Below are 19,919 nucleotides of genomic sequence, written 5' to 3'. Positions count from 1 at the left end.
AGGTGGGGAGGAGCAGGAATACATGCAGAAGCAAGCAAGAAGAAGATGTGGTGTCCAGAATGAGGCTAGGACATACAGGATTAAACAGAACATTAGTTACCATGAAAAAGCATGTTGATGGAATGTGTGAATATTGTAATAGTCAAGAGACCATAGAGCATGTAATTATGTTTTGTCCTGAGTACCATCAAGCCAGACAAAGATTTATCTCACAACTTGGTGAAATCCAGATGACATTAAATTTGAATGATATACTGCAAAGAGAATCAGGTGAAATTTGTTTTTCCTTTTGTTTTCTTTTTTTGAAGGAACTGGGTTATTTAAAAGAATTTAGGAAAGTGTAGGATGACCATTTGATCCACACTCCAGTCCAGATGGTGGCGGTAATGCACCAAAAAGCTGGTTGCCAACCGCCATATAAAAAAGAAGAAGAAGAAGACTGGAATGTCCTGCACTCGGTGCCCTGTCACACCCCCATATCATGACACCAAAAGCAAGTGCCAACGACGTCAGTTTTTAAAGACGTAACCGGGAAAGATGGCGGCACGCTTGGCGATGCGGTGTGCCTATGCACAATTGTTTTCAACACTCCCAGGGCTCTCTAAATCTTGTACGTTCTCGCCATATCGTATCGTGTCGCAGGTTTATCTCCAAAGACCACTCTCTGCTTCGTCACGGCTCAGTGCAGGTAAAGATATAATTCCTGTTATTTTGCCCTCTAGGTAATTTAGGACATTGGCAAGCTAACGTTAGGATGTTAGCCAGAACTGCTTGTTCACTAACATTGGGGAGACAAGTGGACCTCAGTTTTGGAGTTATCTGATTGTGATAAGTTTGTCTAAGTTATATTACACGTCAGTTGCAGCTTACGATAACGCGAACAGTAGGACTCCGTTGATATGTCCTTTAAAGTTAGTTTGTTGCTAGCATTCAATGTTTGCTAACTTCAGCTCGTCAATTTACGGTAGCTAAATAACGACGGTCAGTCACATTTAACGTTACTTACAATTTAATATCTGTTCACATTTCTGTCATCAATGCTGAGGTTTCTTGCAGATAGTTCAACCATAGTACAACGTTATATTCACATTTTGATACATTAAGTGTTACTGGAAAAATGTTTAATGTAAGTCTCGTGTCACTGTTTTTATAGTGGTTGTCGGTGTAGATTATGAATTCACCAGGTTATGTTTTTTCCCCTCACTCAGCACTTAAATATACCGACAAGCATGAATGGGTGCGAGTAGACGATGGTGTTGGAACTGTAGGCATCAGCAACTTTGCCCAGGTCAGTAGAAATGGCTCGCTTAGAACTCTGATTCAATTTGATGTCAGCGCCCATAATATTAATTGTGTAGCCAAAATGAATCAGAAAAACGGTACAGCGAACAAACGCATATATGCACACCGGTTTTATCTGTCGATCACCAGGAAGCATTAGGGGATGTGGTGTACTGTGGCCTACCAGATGTTGGAACACAGCTGTCACAATCAGGTGAGCCTTTTGGACCAGGTTACCAGAAACAGCTCTGTATTGTGTTTGTGTCTGTTGGTGAGTTTCATCTTATCAGATAAGTTTGGTGCTCTGGAGAATGCAAAAGCCTTCTGGTCATGCATATACAGTATTTGTATGTGACATGCACATGTTTCTGTGCAGATGAGTTTGGTGCCCTGGAGAGTGTGAAGGCAGCCAGTGAGCTGTACTCCCCTCTGACAGGTGAGGTCGTGGAGGTCAACAACGCTTTGGCTGACAAGCCCGGCCTTGTCAACAAATCCTGTTACAAAGATGGTGAGTCCCCTTTTCTTTTTCTCTTTCTCTATCTAATATATTTCACAAGACAAATTGTACAAGTCTAATAATAACCACCACCAAGTAGTGCTATCCTTTGTAGCGGTTATGCAAACATTCAGTTTTATTTACTGACACTCATGACAACAAAGCACCTCACGTTTTTGTCAAACATTGTGAATTAAAGACTTCATTGATTAGGGCTTTAGTGCAAAGTGTTCCTGAAGCATAAACGTCTGTCTCCATCTCTCTGCCTATCTGTCTGTCTGTCTGTCTGTCTGTCTGTCTGTCTGTCTAGGCTGGCTGATGAAGATGACCATTGCAAATCCAGCTGAACTAGACTCCCTCATGGACGAAGCCGCCTACGAAAGATACATCAAATCCATCGAGGACTAGAGACTGTGCAGAGTGCATGTGTTGGTTAATGTCTCAGGCTTTTGTGTGTACATGTATGCGCACCACAATGGACTAATAATGTACTTGAGAAATGGTTAAGTGTTAGCAGAGATAGCAGCAGTTGCTCTTAAAGGATGATCGTGATGGTGGGCATGCATTTCTCAGTATGGACCAGTGGCCAGTGCTTACTCAAGTGTTAAAACATGCTCCAAGTTTCACTGAACCAAAATACACATCCTGTTGATACCTTGCCCACTACCTCGTGTTTGTAAAATTGCACACACCTACACCCACTATCCCATCCACACACTATCACACAGTCTCTATGCATTAGATCCAGATTTCTGCATTTCTTTACATAAGTGTGAGCACTGGACACTGATTGGCCCATGACCGGCTATAAAGTACTTTGATTCTGTTCTGTTTCAGCAGAGCTTTACAAGTTACTTTTTCATTGTATGCATTTGGCAAACATGTACACTTACCTGTGATCCTGTTGGCAGCCTTTTGAATCTATTTAAGAGCTGATGAAAATTTGCTTGTAAATGTAATGGTATGGACACAGCTGTAGGTGGGGGAAGGGGCATCTTCCTTGTCTTTGGTCACATGAATGCCTCTGATCATTGGCACTTGAACTGACATCTGACTGAACTGCTGTACAGTATTTGTAGATACTAACACCAATAAAAACTGTCATGGACAAATGGCTGTATGTTTATATGCTGTTTTATGACTGGAAACAACCAATGTTGAAAATGATTAAAAAATGTATTATTTATTTTTGTTACAAAATTATTTATCAGGACTCGATTATCCTTCACAAACACTGTGTTAGTGGAGTGTGGCCTGGTTGATTTACAAAACCACTGTAGAAATACCGATACCTGACATAATAAATAACCTTTCACACATCATATTTAAAGAAAAAGATCCTAATCTCTACAAAATGTATGTAAACATTTCACTTCACGAGAAAGCATGCATTACAGTTCACAAGTTTTAAAAAAGTACAGTAGTTCATTTGGAAGGCAAGAAGTCGAACAATGTTTAAGAGCATGCATTTTCTTGCATTATCAGTAAACACAGTGATCCATCTTGGGTATGAGGGCACCGATGTGTTGCCATTTGAACTGAACTTCACTAATCTGAAGGCACTTTCGGTACCCGACTTGCTGCACTTCAGATGAGACTAGCCTCTACAAGAGCAAAGCTGTTTAGTCAGCCAGTTGAGGGATGGAGAACTGTCTTATTGACTGACATGGCAATATTTAGGCACTTAAAAACACACCTGAGTAATTGCACAAACATGTCATTCCTGGAAACCATTCAGATTTTACCTGGGAATGATCACCATAATAGGTCTAATGAGTAATATCTATCTCCCACCCCCATTAACAGTTATCCAAGTACACAATGAAAGACCAGCTAGGACAGCAGGTCAGGAGAGATGCACCATACCATAGTCAGGTATCAGGTCAGGAGAGACGTACCATACTATAGTCAGGTATCAGGTCAGAAGAGATGTACCATACCATAGTCAGGTATCGTGTCATTTATCAGCTCTTGAGCCATGAGGTAGACGTGCAGCTGATTGAGTCCCTGGGCCCAAAAGGACTTATAGTACTATACAATTGTACTGTAGATCTCCCCAAGCATTAATACTCCCTATTCAGCACACTTGTGACTGTGGTGATGTTGCAGCAGTCTGCTGCATTAGTGGCACCAGTACGCAACCCTCTCCCCCAGTGGGTATCACCTCTGTGGCATGGCCACCCCCCCTGGCACTATGGAGTAGGGGTCTTTGGACGGGGTGCGTCGGGGCCGCCCGCGGGAAGTGGCGGAGGAAGGGGACGCAGGGAGCCCCTCCAGGAGGCAGTGGTGGCGCTCGGCCCGCTCGCGCTGCTGGGTGCTCTCGTGCATCACGCTGGCCGTGAAGTCTCGCTCGTTCAGGAAGGCGATGGTCTCGTCGCGCTTGCGGCTCACGTAGCCCTTCAGCACGGCGTTGTACGGGTTGCCCCGCCCATCTGCTTTGTCCGGATCAGCTGTTTGGTGCTTGAACTCCATGCGAGTGATGACGGGCAGGAGGAAACGAGAGCCGCAACGAAGGACCTCCCCGGTCGAGCCCAGAGCCTCCTCCACCAGCCTAACCAACACACACACACACACACACACACACACACACACACACAGGTACATTTCCAAACACTCAGATACTGTATACAACAGACTTTAGGTGCAGTTTGTATAGAGAATGTAGGCTTGTATTTACCAAGAGTGTGTATTGGTGGATACTGTGTGTGGAAAGGTGTTGGTGGATGTTGCATGATAGATAGATAGATAGATAGATAGATAAGTGTGTGTATACTGTCTGTTGTGGATACTGTGTGTGAGGACAGTGTGTGTTGGTGGATGCTGTGTGTGGGGAGTGTGCATGTTGGATGCATGTAGAGTGAATAGGGTGGCTCTTTTTCCCAGTTTGTGGACATTTTTAGTGTGCATACATAGCCACTGTCAGACAATCATATGGTACTAAACTTACACTTCAGATGTTGAGTACCAGAGAGCTTTATATTAATGGATGGTATGTGTGTGGAGAGTGTGTTGGTGGAGGTTGTTTGCATGGAGAATGTGTGTATTGTGTGTTGGTGGATGCTGTGTGTATGGGCAATCTGTATGTTGTGTGTTGTAACAGGCTGTGTGTATGAAGTGTGTTACCTGTCGGGCAGGGGTACCAGGTCACATCCAGAGTGCTGGTCCACGTACTCCTTGAAACGCTGTCTCACCTCCGCCACGTCCCGCAGCGACTGGGTCCTACGCTCCTCCAGGTCAGTGACCACCCGCTCAGGGTAGGTCTGCCCCAGGACCACACCTACAGCGGGGAGAGGTGGGGGAGGAGGAGGGGAGAGGGGGAGATGGCCGGTGGAGGAAAAGAGAAGAAGGAGGGTAGAGATGAGGGATAGGAAAAGAGACAACAATATGGACGTTGGGTTTTGACTAACACTTCAAAAGGACTTTGGTGTGGGCGCAAACACTACATGAAAGGCTGCTCATATCAGCTGTATCATTGTAATAACCATCAGAGGGAGCGCAATAGCATCATACTACATACTCATCATGAAACAACATACTACCCAAGATTCTATTAGCAGCATCATAGCAATATACATTTCAATGGCAGCCACATTATAGCTTTATAATACTGTAACTATCATAGGAAGCCTCATAGCATCATGCTAACATAACTTTAATAAGACGCATTATAGCAACACGCTAACTGCCCCTCACCTGCCCTGCGCAGTATGGAGGTGGGGCATTTCCATGGCTTGTGGATGAGCTCATCGGGCAGTGGTGCAAGCTCAGGGCACCAGCGCCTCACATAGGTTCCGATGGGGTCACAGGTCATTGCCGCGTCAACTGGGTGCATGACAAAGTTCCAGTGGTCCAGACCACTCATGCCCCCATTCTGCCACATCATGGCGTCTATGGCAACGTCAGCATCCACCAGCGTGTCCTGGCACAGGGCATTAATTACAATATTTACAACAGTTTTATAAAGCCTTCATTCAGTAGGATTGCTAATACATTTAGGCCTACATTCATTACTTTGGAGGTCACATATTAATTCCCCATGCCTTTGTAGTGGCATTATTCCTGTCCTCACTCCTTGTGGACACTGTGTTCAATCCTGCTAAGATGTGTCTGCTAAGACAGCATGTCTTCCTCTGGACACTGTGTTCAGTCCTGCTAAGATGTGTCTGCTAAGACAGCATGTCTTCCTCTGGACACTGTGTTCAGTACTGCTAAGATGTGTCTGCTAAGACAGCATGTCTTCCTCTGCTGCTGTCTCCCCATTCAGCCTTCTATCTGATCATCAGTTCTTCATCTCAGTGCTTTTTGGGCTTCTACTTATCATTCTTCTACCTTATCATTCTTCTACTTTATCAGTCTTCTCCCATGCATTCTATGCTACTATGCTTCCTCTCAGAAACAAACATGAAAAGTTCCATAACTGTATATTTCCTGTCATCCTTTCACATTTCAACTAGCTTGTCTCCCTCTCCCTCCATCCCCTCTTCCCTCTCGCTGTCCCTGTCTCACCTGGAACCAGCGGTAGCCCTCCTGCCAGGGCAGGTGTAGGTAAGCGACGAGGAAGGAGGCCACCACGTGTCTCATGTAGTTGTTCATCCAGCCCGTCTGCCACAGCTGTCTCATGGCTGCATCCACCAGAGGGTAGCCGGTAGTGCCCTTCTGCCACACACGCAGGTGGGCACGCTCAGAGCTCCAGCGCAGGGCCTGCAGTAAAGCCGAGGAGAGAGGGGTTAGATGCTTTACACACATACACATACAAACCCACACACTCAAATACCTTGTGTAGACTACATGCCAAATATATTTAGCTTACTGTTATATAGGAGTAAGTAACGCAGAAATGATTTATGTTTATTTAGAATTTTGAGGAAGCAACCAAAATAACCAAATTTTAAAGGAGGTGGCAAATACGAAAAACACACACATACGTAGTGCAAAATAAAATATTGCGAAACTTGAGTGTATTGATTTGTTTCCACACCCCTAATGACAAGTGAGATGACACAAATCAACACAGGCCACTTACATGACCTGTGTGTATGTGGAGGTTTTTCAATGATTTCTGACCTTATATGGTGGACGCAGGCTCTCCCAGGGCAGGTCTGGGAACAGCGTGAGCTGCCAGTAGGCCAGGTCCCTCCACGCCAGCTTGCGCTGGAACTTGGGCGAGCGGCAGCGGGCAGCGCGGGCATCCCAGAGCAGCCAGCGGGGACTCAGCTGACCCCAGTGCAGGTACGGAGACACACAGCTGGTGTTGGGGGCATCCGCCCGCCCCGACTCCTTCTCATACCGATACACACCTACACACACACACACACACACACACACACACACACACACACACATACACATACATAATGACAGGGAGAGAGCACATGTGTGAATAGTAACACTGAAGTATTATTAAAAGATATGGAATGACTGATTAGTGCTTATGTTTGGGAAGAGTCTCACCATCCTGCAGAAAAGCCTCCAAGCGAGCATGAGCTCCCTCCTCAGTGAAATCCCAGTCCCGCCGGATATTCACTGCCCAGTCCACCTGTACATCACACACACACACACAGGGATATTCATTGCCCAGTCCACCTGTACATTACACACACACAGGGATATTCACTGCCCAGTCCACCTGTACATCACACACACACAGGGATATTCACTGCCCAGTCCACTTGTACATTACACACACACAGGGATATTCACTGCCCAGTCCACCTGTACATCACACACACACAGGGGTTTTAGGAAACACAATGCTTAAAGATTCTTAAAGACAGAATAGTCTTTACTGCACAGATAGCATTTGGCAGCAGAAAAACATCTTGCATGGAGGACTGTAACGGGAGTAAGGAGTATAGGCCTCATCTGTTCATCAGTTTGACTGGGTTGAGCATGGCAGCAGGGCTGCTAGCCTGTGAAAAGTGTTTAGTCCCTCACCGTGGTGCCATCTTTCCTGCGGGGCATCCGTGCCAAGCCCAGCTGCTCCAGCGGGCATCCAGTAGGCCAGGTGGAGGGCACAGGTAGGGTGGGAGGGGCATCCAGAGGTGTGCCCTGTGCACCCGTAGGGTTCTGCTGGCAGCAACTCATGAAGTGGGACACAGAGCCGATTCCTACAAACACACATGTACAGTATACACACACACGCACACACACACACACACACACACACACACACACACACACACACACACACAGTACACAGAGTCTTACAGCTGGCACACAACAGCAAGGAATTAGCACATCAAATCTGTGTGCGTGTGTGTGTGTGTGATGGTACAGGGAGTGTCATTGGCACGAGGGGTGATTTGGCAGCTAACTACCTGTTGTTTCACTGTGTGTGTGTGTGTGTGTGTGTAAAAAGCTCACCTCTGAGGCCCACCCCCTGTGTAGTGACTGTGTAGGGGTCTCGTAGGCAGTAGGAGTGGTGGAGTTGCCAGCTGATGCCCTGCTGCTGGAGTGTGCTGGCTACTCCCTCATCTCTCTCCTTCAGCCAGGGCTCATACAGAGCTGTCGCTACAACTGTCCCCGCCCCTGTCTCCTTGACCAATCGCTGCAGGACCTCCGCTGAAGAAGGCTCTGCCTTCACCGTCAACAGATGGCTTCCTATTCGCTCCAGCGCTTGATTGAGACACACCAGCGCCTGATGAAGCCAGTACTTACAGGCCCCGCCTGTTGCCACGGTAACACCTGGCCCTTCCTCTTCCTGGTCATTCCACAGGAAGAGGGGGATGACAGGACCACCAAGCTCCAGGCAGCCAATCAAAGCAGGGTTGTCTAGGAGACGCAGGTCCCTCCTGAACCACATGAGGATTGGACGGGGGGAGGAAGGGCTCTTCAGAAGCTGTTGCTGGCGCTTCCGCTGGCGACGCCTCCTCGACTTCCTGGACATCTCTGATTGGTTATCAGCATCTAGCTTTTCCTGACTGTCATTGTCATTGGCCAATGATGAGGTTGCCTCAGCTTTTCCCTTATTTTCACTGGTAGCTGTTTTGTTTGTGACTGATTCTTTTGGTCTGTCTGGAGTCTTTGGGACATTAGGACTCTTCCCTGTCCATCCTGGGGTCTTGTGTGTACCCATGCTTATATTTGTGTCCATGCCCTGTGTGTGTCCTCTCACCGGCGCAGCTGGTGTGGCCGATGCCAACTGGGCATAACTTCTGGGCACAGGCTGTTGAGTGGATGTCTGATTGGTGTTCACCAGGGAGAGGGCCAGTGCCAACTCCAGCTCATCATCTACATCCTGAGGACACCACCAATACAAACACATCGGTGCTGCTTACCAAACACCAACTACTTGCAGTGACAGTACTAGAAAGGACTACAAACAGGGACAATATCTATACACCATAACCAGTGTAAGCCAGTAATAATGTAACATTAATAGCAATTGTAATGACACCATTGGTTAACACAATAAGCAAAGAGGCCTTCTTGTTACAAATCATGAGTAGATTTAGAACATACTAAAGAAAAAAAAATACATTCAGCACACCTTCATCACTTGTTAAAAACAAATATTCTCGGCCAAAAAGGTGATTCAGCGAGACAAAGAAAGCACAGGCTCCACGTAGCCCTTACCCTTAAGAAGTACTCCTGATAGATAGAGAGGAGCTGGCTGTGAAGTTGATGGTGAACGTAAGTGATTGGTGAGATTAGCTCCCGGAACCTGACTCGCGTCTCCTGATGTCCCAGAATGGAGACACAAAAACAGAAGAAACTCTCCGGGTCCTCACGGCCCGCCAGCAACTCTCTAAGCAAGTGACGGACCTGAGAGACTCTTGAGTCAACAGGCATGTTTCGATAAATTAGTTCGGCGGCGGCTGCTTCTCCTTTCAAAAGACTATTTTGTTTGGTCGGCACTAGAGCTTGCTACAATCATTACGCACTGCAGTTAACAACACGCAAAACTTATGACAAGACAAGTACCAAAATTGACTCCGCACAACTGCTTTGCCAGCTACATAATAACACGAGAATCTCTTACTCAATCAGCTGAGCGAGCATGGCTTACACAATGTCCCCGCCCCCAAGTCTTTGGTAACATCATGGAGACCATGTAGAGTTGAGATTTCACCCTGCTTGTCGCACCGACAGATTGTTTGACTGCATGCGTTTTATTGCTCGTTACATATAGGCCTATACAGAAAAAATGTCTTTACTCTTTGGCAAGGGTAAAACATGAAAAGAACGGCTAGATCGTACGTACCATTTTAAAAAGCCAACATGCTAGCCCACCCAATTGCCTAGTTCATAATACATTGTTAAAGTAAAATAATTAGAATAAAGTAGGCCTGCAGGTTGCTGAATGAAAATATTCAAAGTATTGAAAGTATTAAAGTCTGGCTGTATGGTGATCATTTCACTATTTGGCTATCTAGACCAGTGGTTCTCAAATGGTGGTACGCGTACCCCTGGGGGTACGTCAAGGCACTCCAGGGGGTACGTGAGATTTTAAAACCCTTAGAATCCGATTGACGCAAAGTGCGTCAAAACACACCCTTTCTTTTCTATTACATTGCTCCACCGAGACGAAACCTGTATTGCGTGACAGAACAGAAGTGGGGCTTTCCAACGAGACCACGCACTTGTCTGTACGATAAAGTATGAAAATAAAAATCATGAGATTAAATCAAAATGCACCATATTTACAGTCTATACTTCTCTGAATGTTCATAATCCGGTTTTGAGATCCTACCAAATTCCTGCATGGCATCCAATTCAAGGCTCACATTGCATCCCAATTTATTCGGCAAAGAAACACCTTTTTTTGCCTTTACTTTGTTCATGGCAATGCAGTAAAAAGTTGTAGAGAATCATGATCGCAGACACCATAGGCACACACGCGTAAACTCGGGTCAAATCAGTTCATTTCAGTTCGTGTCACAGATATGGAGCGCAGAAAGGTCATTTTTAATCACTAAATAAAGAAATGGCATTTATTTCTGTAAGGCGCACACCACATATGTCTGTAAATTGCTCAGCCCTAGAGAATCCCTCCACCAAGGCAATGATATTGCCAGATACAGGACAATCTGCCCTACACACACATGAAATGCATAGAGCTATGAGCTTGCTGTGGTGAGATACATGTCAAAATGTAAGAATGTTTATAATACGCTTTTTATATTTTAATTCTTTAAAAATCTAAATAAAATCAATGCTAGTACTAATACATGGAATGATGGCAGATCTGGATAGCATAGACTCTGCTGAAAAAAACAAACAAAATATGTAATATGTGTGTGTGGCACTTACAATGACCAGAATACATCCTTATGAATAAAGGTAGTGGAAATGCCCTAAAAACAGCTTATGGTTAAAATATACTTAGATTTAAAAAGTAGAATCCATGCAAAAATACTTTAAAAACAATTATTTAATAAATATTTCAGGAAAATATAAGTTAATACAATTATATTTCAGTAGGCTTTTCAATTTCATTATCCTTAAAACCCAGAGTCCCCCCCATACCAGGATGGTTCGACCCAACCTGTCACATGCCACCCGCCATCACCTGTCAATCACTGTCAAAACTCCAACAATGGAGTCGTGTTTGAAATTTATGGATGGAGTCGTGGTTCCAAAGTTTAATAAATTAGACACGGATGTCACAGTGCTCTGTTTTAAGTCTTTTTTTCTCAACTAAAAATGCTTTGCGCTGGTTAGAACCACTGATCTAGACTATCCACTGATGAAAAATATAAAGACTGACTCGGGATCACTGGCGAGTAAGAGCACGTGTGAGAGAACAACAGCCTGGGCGGATTTTGGCCAATAGTAGCACGGCTAGATATGACGCAGCAGTAGAGACCTAATACCTCCATGGTAGAGACAGCATACAAGGTACGAGATTGCCCACTCCTCGGATCTCTTTATATTCTCGAAACCATTTCCGCATAAAGCATGGATTTCCGGTGGAGCCAGGTGTGTCTAAACCTGCCGCTATTGTTAATGTAATTAGTGTATAGGCCTACATGAACCCGGTTGGGTGTTGCACTAGGGAATCAGCATGTTACAATAAATAATTATTTATGTGTGTGTTAAACAAGATATTCAGTATCGGAGTGAAGATGTTAAGAGCAGAATGGAGCAGAATATAACAGATGTTGTTACAACACAGTTAACGCTCCACCGGAAATAAATAAGTGTACAGGAAGAGCCTTTGGTGCACATAATGTATTCCATAGATAGAAAGCTAGATACCGCATTGTCCGTCGAATTCTATTAGGTGGCATACGTGAATGCGGCCGCCATATTGCTGGAGGCAAACACCTTTCTGTCTGTGGGCAACACTTGCCGGCAATCAGAGTAAGGTTGCCAGGCATCCCAAATTGTCCGGGACATCCCGTATTTTGGGTGATTTTGATTTGTCCTGTCAGGGACAACTCCAGTCCTGAATTTCAATCACAGCTCATCGCCTTGTCAAGTTGTCAATGGCCAAGGCTACTGTAAAAGCACCTGGAACAAAGCGTCCAGTGCCGCCGCTACCACCACACGCATCTCGCACTGTGCGTAGGGCACCAAGGGACAGAGGGGGCACCACAAAACTAGAGTAGCTTAACTGCAAACTGCTTTTCACTCTTCTTAGAGAAAAAATACAATGTCAAAATGCACCAACAGCATAAGGATGATACTTTTTGGGTCCTCTCTCAGTCTCCATTATGCAGCAGATCTAACTTGAACGTTATGCTACTCGTTTGAATTGGGAACACGTCTGAGTGTGCACGAGAGGGAGGGAGAGTGGCAGGTTCAAGCTGGCTTTTCATTTTTGATCATTTATTTCTCTTTTTTATTATAAGAAACGTTTAAAAGGAAATCATGAGGACAACAAAAACAACGCTAGAATTGGGGTAATGCACCAATTGAGGTGTAATGCATTTGAATGTTCTATTCACTCTAAATCTAACTGGACATAAATGAAATCCACTTGGAGAGCAAAAAATCATATTTTTACACATATATTTTTTTTAACACATTTGCCATGTGCTGTACCTTTCCACATAATGTAAAGAATGACCCCTCTTCCTTGAAATGCTGTCATGTGATTTTTCACGTGAAATTTGTTAAAAGGGGTGGCTCATCTTACCCCTATGCTCATCTTACCCCTACCAGCTTTGTACATTGTTCTGCAGTGTTTACCCCTCTTCATAGAACTTATATGGAACATCTAGGTTGATGGGTAATGCTCCTGCACAGGACCAGGGTTTGACAGGACCAGTCACTCTAGAGTATTGTTTTTACTGTTTTTTAGAGACTTTTGCTTTAGACCTATAGGGTAGGCATAATTCTGCTACTGGGCAAAATGTTTACTTAGTTTTACAACAGACTATAACAGGTTTTCTTTTCTGTAAAATGTATATTTTCTTGTTTCAAGAATACATTCCTGCATTTCCCATTCTATAATTTGAATCATTCTGTCTCTTTAGTCTTCATTTCTTGTTATTTAACAACATCAATTGAAAACAACATATGATGCTTGGAGAAAGTGATTTTTTTGTGTCCAGAGAGAGATTTTTTCCTAGGGTTATTAATAGGCAGCACCTAATTATAATTAATAATGATCAAATAAATGGCACTTCACCTCTGTACTATCTATGAATAATTTGACATCTGAAACTCACTGGGGGTTGAATACTTAAACAATTTGCATATATGTGAAAATTTAAATTAATTTGTGTTAAATGAATATTTTTGCAAGTCACTGTAGGCCCAATCATAATGTTGCCAGCAACATGAAATTAAACAAATCATTTTTATTTTTACAGTAGGCCTACTGCTTTGACTCTTGTGGTTGATGTTATTTTCTCCTTCTTCCTCTTTTTCTTCTTCTTCTTCTTCTTTGTTGCAACAACAACAATGATTAAATTATTATTAGTATTATTATTATTAGTATTATTATTATTATTATTATTATTATTATTGTAGTAGCATTGCTATTATTATTGTTGTTGTGGTTGTTATTATAATTCATATGAATGCTATTAATTTGCAGTCATTTTTATAATTTAAAAAACATGTTTTCACCTATGACTGATAGTAAGAAATTAAATGTCATATTCATAGAACTATCTGTGTAATGATCTTTGTGTATTTCTTTTTCCTGAAAATATAGGTTCATTAACACCTCTCTAGGATGTGTTCTAGCATTCAAAACTAAACTGCTTTTTCGAGAGTGTATTTCCAAGAGGTTCATTTCTCAGGGTCATCTGTCTTCTTTTGTGTGTGTGCCTCCTCAGGGTAATTGGCCGTAGGGTAGTTTTCATTATGATGGTGGTGATGACGATGCCTATTGGTTATAATGATGTTGATGCAAATATACTTTCTGTTATTTTTGGGGATAATTAGATTCAGGCTAAATAAATGCACAAAAGTGTGAGATATGGTCTGATGAACTGACCAATAGGATTGGAAATAAACTATATATTCACTAATGTGTGTCTGTGGATGTGTGTATGTGTGTGTCCATGGTGTGTCTGTGTGTTTGTGTAAGCTAAATTAATGGGAAGGAAATCATCTGTAATCCAGTTTTCCTCTCTCCCTCTCTCTCTCCCCTTCTCTCTCTCCCTCTCCCTCTATCTGTCTCTCTCTCTCTCTCTCTCTCTCTCTCTCTCACACACACACACACACACACACACACACACACACACACACACACACACACACACACACACACGGACTGACAGACAAATTGACAGGACATACATGAAGAGCACTCAAAGAGACACTTATTTTCTGATTGCTGTTGACTCTCTCTGAATCAAGCTTTTGTCCATCCCAAAGGAATTGACAAAAATAAAAAGGAACAAATTGGCAGAAAATGAAAATTGAACAGTACAGAGAGACCTTGGTGATGAGATGAAAAAGAAGGAATCAATAGTGTTTAGACAGGAGAACAGGTTTCCAGGCAGCCAATCAATAAAGAGAACAGAGAGTGAGAGAGCAAAGAGGGAGAGGGAGACAGAGAGATAGATAGAGAGAGAGAAAGAGAGAGAGAGATTCGCCTACCTTAGAGGCTAAATGCTTTGATCTCCAATTGCCAGTATAGCCGTCTTTTAAATAAAGAAAACCATTGAAGCAGAAAGGAAGAGATGGAAAGAGGAAAAGAGCCATTTTGAAATGACCAAATAATGGACATGGTTGTGTTATAAGGGGATGTCCATGGTTATGTTGTGGGGCCATATATGGTCTTGTTGGTATGGGGATGTAAATGGTTATGTTATGGGGACATATATGGTCATGTTGGTATGGGAATGTAAATTGTTATGTTATGGGCACATATATGGCATATATATATATGGTGTGGGGATGGAGAAGTGTGGGAGTAGGGGGATGTGGAAAATGCTGTTTCCATGGAAATGGAGGCTAGGATTCTTAGAGTGACCCCTGCTTTGCTGAATAGGGCAAACGCTTTGTGGCAGTGAAAAGAGCTTCAGTTGACCCTGACAAGTGATTCCTTCCTACCTTTTTCCTGCTTGCATGACTGTTTGTCTGTCTGCTTTCCTCCAGAGCCGGACAGTAACGGAGTACATTTACTTGAGTACAGTACTTGAGTACAATTCTGAGGGATCTGTACTTTACTCGAGTATCATTTTTGGGGAGTACTCATGACTTTACTCAAGTAAGCCAATATTGTACTATCAGGCCAATATTGTACTCTTTACTATCGTGAGTACCCGTAACTTCTTCTAAAAAATAAAGGAAAAAACAAAAAATCTCGGAAACCCTCAATTTGTTGTTTCCCTCTCAAACGTGATTGGATTGTGCAGGCACCACTGATTGGGACAGTCTATCAGCAATCACGTTCAGCTTTCCGCCAAAGTCAACTCCATGGTCAGATTTAGATTAGAGACGAAACCATGGACGAAACAATGGATGAAGACGCAGCAGGTCCATCCTGGGAATGTGCCAACCTGTGGCCCCACCTCGCCAGACTATTTAAATTTTCTGAATAAGTTAATGATAGTTTTCGCTTCAAGTGTTTCAATTACAAAATAATATTTTGTATTTGAAATACGTATTTTAAATAGGCCTACATGTATTAGAAATACTGCCCATCCCTGGCAACATGGTAAAAAGATGAAAATTACTTTTTTCGATTTGATTTTACTTTCAATTCCTTTTACATTCTCCAAGGTATTAACATTAACATTTTTCATAACTCCATGTAGGACGTTTCTGTACACAAAAGTAAGCACTGCGGCAGTAGTAATGCAATATTTAGAAAATGTAGGCTACTTTTGTACTCTTGATACACAAGTACTTTTAAAAACAAGTACTTCAGTACTTTTACTTAAGTAGACATCTGACTGTTGTACTTTTACTTGTACTTGAGTAAAATTTAGCAAAGGGTATCTGTACTTTTACTCAAGTAATGAAATAATGTGTACTCTGTCCGCCTCTGCTTTCCTCCCCCTTGTCTGTCTGTCCTATGTCTTTATGTCTGTCTGCATACTGTCCTTTCTGACTGCCCACCGGTCTCATGCTGTCTAACTTCCTGTCTCTCTGTCTTAGAAATCCTATGACTTTGCTTGCAACCCCATCACTCTGATGGCTGAAGAGTAATTCCTAACTTCTCCCCAGGCACAGTGGTGATATGTCCTCTCTTCCATCTCAGTGAGAGAACCAAGTCAGATAATGCACATGTTTTTTACCTCCTGATAACTATATATGTGTTATCAAGGAACGGCCCATTTAAGGACTAGTACCTAAATTATCCTGTTGGTGGCAGTGTTGTTTCCCTCTCGGGAACCCCTCCTGTGTGAATTCATGGGTGTGTGCTGCACCTCTGGAGTGGAGTGGGGGCTCCCAGGGCGTAGCTACCCCCCTTACCCCCTTCTGCTACTGCTCCCCCCCCCAGAGAGAGAGGACCGCATCTCTGTCTGGCTCCCCTACCACTGGTGGTCCCCTCTACCAGTAAAAACCGTGTTGCTCTTTCTCTCTGTGGGCAATCTCCTCTCATGTCCTTACAGATTCACTTTTATAGTATTCGTTTTAGTGTTAATGTTCTCTCTCTCTCTCACACACACACCCTCCCCTGTTTCTCTTCCCCCTCTCTCTCTCCTCCATATCTCTTCACCCTCTTACTCTCCCTCTCTTTTCATCTCTGTGGCAGCACAGGTATCTGTAGAACCAATCTGGCCCTTGTCTGGCCCTGCTATGGCTCCAGTCCGCTCCAGAGTGTGTTCCCACCTAAGTGTCTTTGTTATTCTCTTCCTTTCTCTCTCTCTCTCTCTCTCTCTGCTTCAGCTCTCTTCTCCTCCAGTCTGTTCTGCTCAGTTTCCTTCATCCTCCTTATCTCTCCTTCCTCCACATATTCTTTCTGTTTCTCCTTGCTCACCCTCACACCCCTCCACCCCCACTCCTCACACTTCTCTTGCTGCTCTTCCTCTGTCTCTCCTTGCGTTGTGTGTTCCCCCGCTCTCATTAAGGTGTGTCTGCGAGCAGGCATGGTGGCAACAGGCCGAGGTAATGGAGGCCAGATTAAAATGCACAGCACAGAAGCAACGGCACAGGGAGACGCTTCAGCAGCTCCCATTAATCACTCCCCACACACACACACACACACACACACACACACACACACACACACACACACACACACACACATTGCAGAGACGAGAGCCTCATCACCAGCCACTGACTGTTTATGCTCCCCTGACAGCCTCTTGCACACACACACACACACACACAGAGGCACACACGCGCACACACAAACTCACACTCACACTGAGATTACTGCAGAGAAATCAAATTACAACCGTCTATCACAGAGGGGGAGAAATAGAGGAATAGTGGAGAGAGAGAGGGAGGGATAAAGAAAGAGAGAGAGAGAAAGAGAGAGATAGAGAGAGCCAAGAGGGGGAGGTAAAAGCATCACCATGTAGAATTTGTTCATTGCTGATAACATTGTTAACAGCAGCAATGAAGCCCTCTTCCATCGCTCTCCCTGCACTGTAAATCAAAATGACCATTATTATAATGATTTTATATAATGTACATATATTTAATGCCATATAACCTCACGTGATATATGGTTTTAATATAGGTGAAATTGCTGGCGGTCGTATATTAATCTAATGTAATCTTCGTTTTTGTGTAATGAGTTATTTTATGGCAATTTATCCTTGCATGTTCACATGGGTCTGTGTGTGTGTGTGTCTGTGTGTGTGTGTGTGTGTGTGTGTGTGTGTGTGTGTGAATGTAATGTGTATGTGTATGTGTATGTGTGTGTGTGTGTGTGTGTGTGTGTGTGTGTGTGTGTGAGAGAGAGAGAGAGAGAGAGAGAGAGAGTGTGTGTATGTGTGTGTGAGAGTGTTTGATTTACATACAATGCTCACAATATTTTGCTGTAGTTTGGTTTTGCTGTAAAAAATCTGCACCTTTAGAGTCTTACTTCTGGAGGTACAATTACCCTCACAACTTGCAAGAGAAGTGCAAGAAATGTTGTAGGAATGAATTCAGATATATGCTCTCTTTCAAAAGGTGTCAAAAGCAAAAGTGAAATTTGTATTATTTTTCAACCAATTTGTATTACTATTTTTTTTCTCTCTCTCTCTCTCTCTCTCTCTCTCTCACACACACACACACACACTTAATCTCTTGGCTGTCTGTGTGGGTAATTTTTTGGTTCATGTCTGCCACCCTGTGTTGGCTGAACTGCACTGGCTCCCTATTTCCTATAGAATTGATTTTAAGGTTATGTTAATTACTTACAAAGCTCTGAATGGCATAGCACCTTCATATATCTCTGAGCTTTTAATATCTTATCAACCACAAAGGAAACTTAAATCATCCAATTCTAATCTTTTAATCGTACCCAAAGTGCTCCACAAACAAAGTGGAGAAGCTGCTTTTATCCATTATGCCCCAAACTATGGAACACCCTGCCTCTGTACATCAAGCAGGCGAGTTCAGTAAATATTTTTAAAAAGATCTGAAAACATACCTGTACAGGAAAGCTTTTAGTTAACTCATCTCATCCTGTAGACTACTTTTTCAGATTATTCTACATCTGTTGCTATTGGAGGGCTTGCCAGCCAGAAGCAGATGGGCTCCCCCCTATTAAGTCAGGTTCTGCTCAAAGGTTTCTTCCTGGAATATGGGAGTTTTTCCTTGCCACAGTTGCCATATATATGTGCTTGTGGGGGGTAAAGGGTTAAGGCTGCCAGTCTTATGACATGTTATTTTCTATATTTTTGATATGTTGCTGAGTGGATCATAAACGGCCCCAGCAATGAAGAAAAGTGATTGATAATGACTGACTGACTATTATTGTGTTACATGCTTCAAATGTAAAGCACTTTGAGCTGCATTCTGTGTATGAAAGGTGCTATACAAATAAAGCTTACAAATAAAGCTTACAGCCCTAGATCTCCTCAAAACAGAGTCATGTACACTATACACCAGATAAACTATACAGAAACTACCATAGGCGAAAAAATTTACTGCAGGCTGCAGGTCCATCTTTGTCCACTTGGTGTCTCTGTTTCACTATGTACGTTTATGTTCCCTCTCCTCTCAACCCACCACACCACACCGCACCCCGACTCCCCCGCCCCCCCCCCCGATACCAACCAACCCCCACTTAAGATAAACAGCATCCTGAGAAAATGGCAGCTGGTGGAAAATTCACCTTGATTATCAGACATTAGAAATGACTTATACTGCCAGTGGAATCTAGAGGGGAGGGCCTCTCCCTCTGGCTGCCCCCGCCTATATCTCTCCGTATTGCCTTTCTGTCACCTCTGTTTTTTTCCGTATGGATATGTATTTTTACAAAGTATAATGATAGAATATCCTTAAATAAAAGCAAAAACACAGCTTCTGCATGTAAAGGTGGATAGGGAAAGTGCATGACTGCACACACACATGCAAACAGACCACAAAAAGACAAAAGCAAAACAAAGGAAATAAAAAAGACACCAGTACTCTCTCTCTCACACACACACACACACACACACACACACACACACACACAGAGAGAGAAACTGGGTAGAAAAAAAAGTGAAAAGGAGAAAGATTCAGGGGTTGGAAGAGAAGGGGCAGTAGGAAGAAATACATGGGGGGGGGGTGATACAGGGTAGGTGAGAGAGGGAGAGAGAGAGAGAGAGAGAGATAGTGATGGCGATGGATGGAAAATGAAAGA

General features: G+C 43.4%; 2 protein-coding genes across 2 annotated transcripts; one reads left to right on the top strand and one right to left on the bottom strand.

The window, feature by feature from the left end:
• Positions 1-317: 317 nt before the first annotated feature.
• On the top strand, positions 318-2,963 carry gcsha (glycine cleavage system protein H (aminomethyl carrier), a). The gene is made up of 5 exons (XM_048257831.1): positions 318-688; positions 1,209-1,288; positions 1,432-1,495; positions 1,658-1,789; positions 2,088-2,963. The coding sequence occupies exons 1-5, from the start codon at positions 538-540 to the stop codon at positions 2,183-2,185; spliced, it is 525 nt and encodes a 174-aa protein (XP_048113788.1). The 5' UTR covers positions 318-537; the 3' UTR covers positions 2,186-2,963.
• Positions 2,935-9,885, bottom strand: si:ch1073-390k14.1 (deoxyribodipyrimidine photo-lyase). The gene is made up of 9 exons (XM_048257830.1): positions 9,353-9,885; positions 8,141-9,014; positions 7,712-7,884; positions 7,229-7,313; positions 6,842-7,074; positions 6,284-6,478; positions 5,471-5,696; positions 4,901-5,054; positions 2,935-4,328 (listed from the first exon to the last, which is right to left on the bottom strand). Exons 1-9 carry the CDS (start codon positions 9,566-9,568, stop codon positions 3,938-3,940), a joined length of 2,547 nt encoding a protein of 848 aa, XP_048113787.1. The 5' UTR covers positions 9,569-9,885; the 3' UTR covers positions 2,935-3,937.
• Between the last annotated feature and the right edge of the window lie 10,034 nt (positions 9,886-19,919).

Source organism: Alosa alosa, chromosome 11, assembly GCF_017589495.1.
Source record: "Alosa alosa isolate M-15738 ecotype Scorff River chromosome 11, AALO_Geno_1.1, whole genome shotgun sequence".
Lineage (NCBI taxonomy): Eukaryota > Metazoa > Chordata > Actinopteri > Clupeiformes > Clupeidae > Alosa > Alosa alosa.
The sequence above is the reverse complement of the archived record's forward strand: the minus strand, read 5'-3'. Positions and strand labels throughout refer to the sequence as shown.

Bases quoted from the DNA above. Each gene is read 5' to 3' on its own strand.
- gcsha (XM_048257831.1), top strand. From the start codon at position 538: ATGGCGGCACGCTTGGCGATGCGGTGTGCCTATGCACAATTGTTTTCA. The intron at 689-1,208 runs GTAAAGATATAA...CCCCTCACTCAG, and splicing joins TTCGTCACGGCTCAGTGCAG to CACTTAAATATACCGACAAG. The intron at 1,790-2,087 runs GTGAGTCCCCTT...CTGTCTGTCTAG, and splicing joins CAAATCCTGTTACAAAGATG to GCTGGCTGATGAAGATGACC.
- si:ch1073-390k14.1 (XM_048257830.1), bottom strand. From the start codon at position 9,568: ATGCCTGTTGACTCAAGAGTCTCTCAGGTCCGTCACTTGCTTAGAGAG. The intron at 9,015-9,352 runs GTAAGGGCTACG...TGGTGTCCTCAG, and splicing joins ATCAGGAGTACTTCTTAAGG to GATGTAGATGATGAGCTGGA. The intron at 4,329-4,900 runs GTAACACACTTC...TGTGTTGGTTAG, and splicing joins CTGGTACCCCTGCCCGACAG to GCTGGTGGAGGAGGCTCTGG.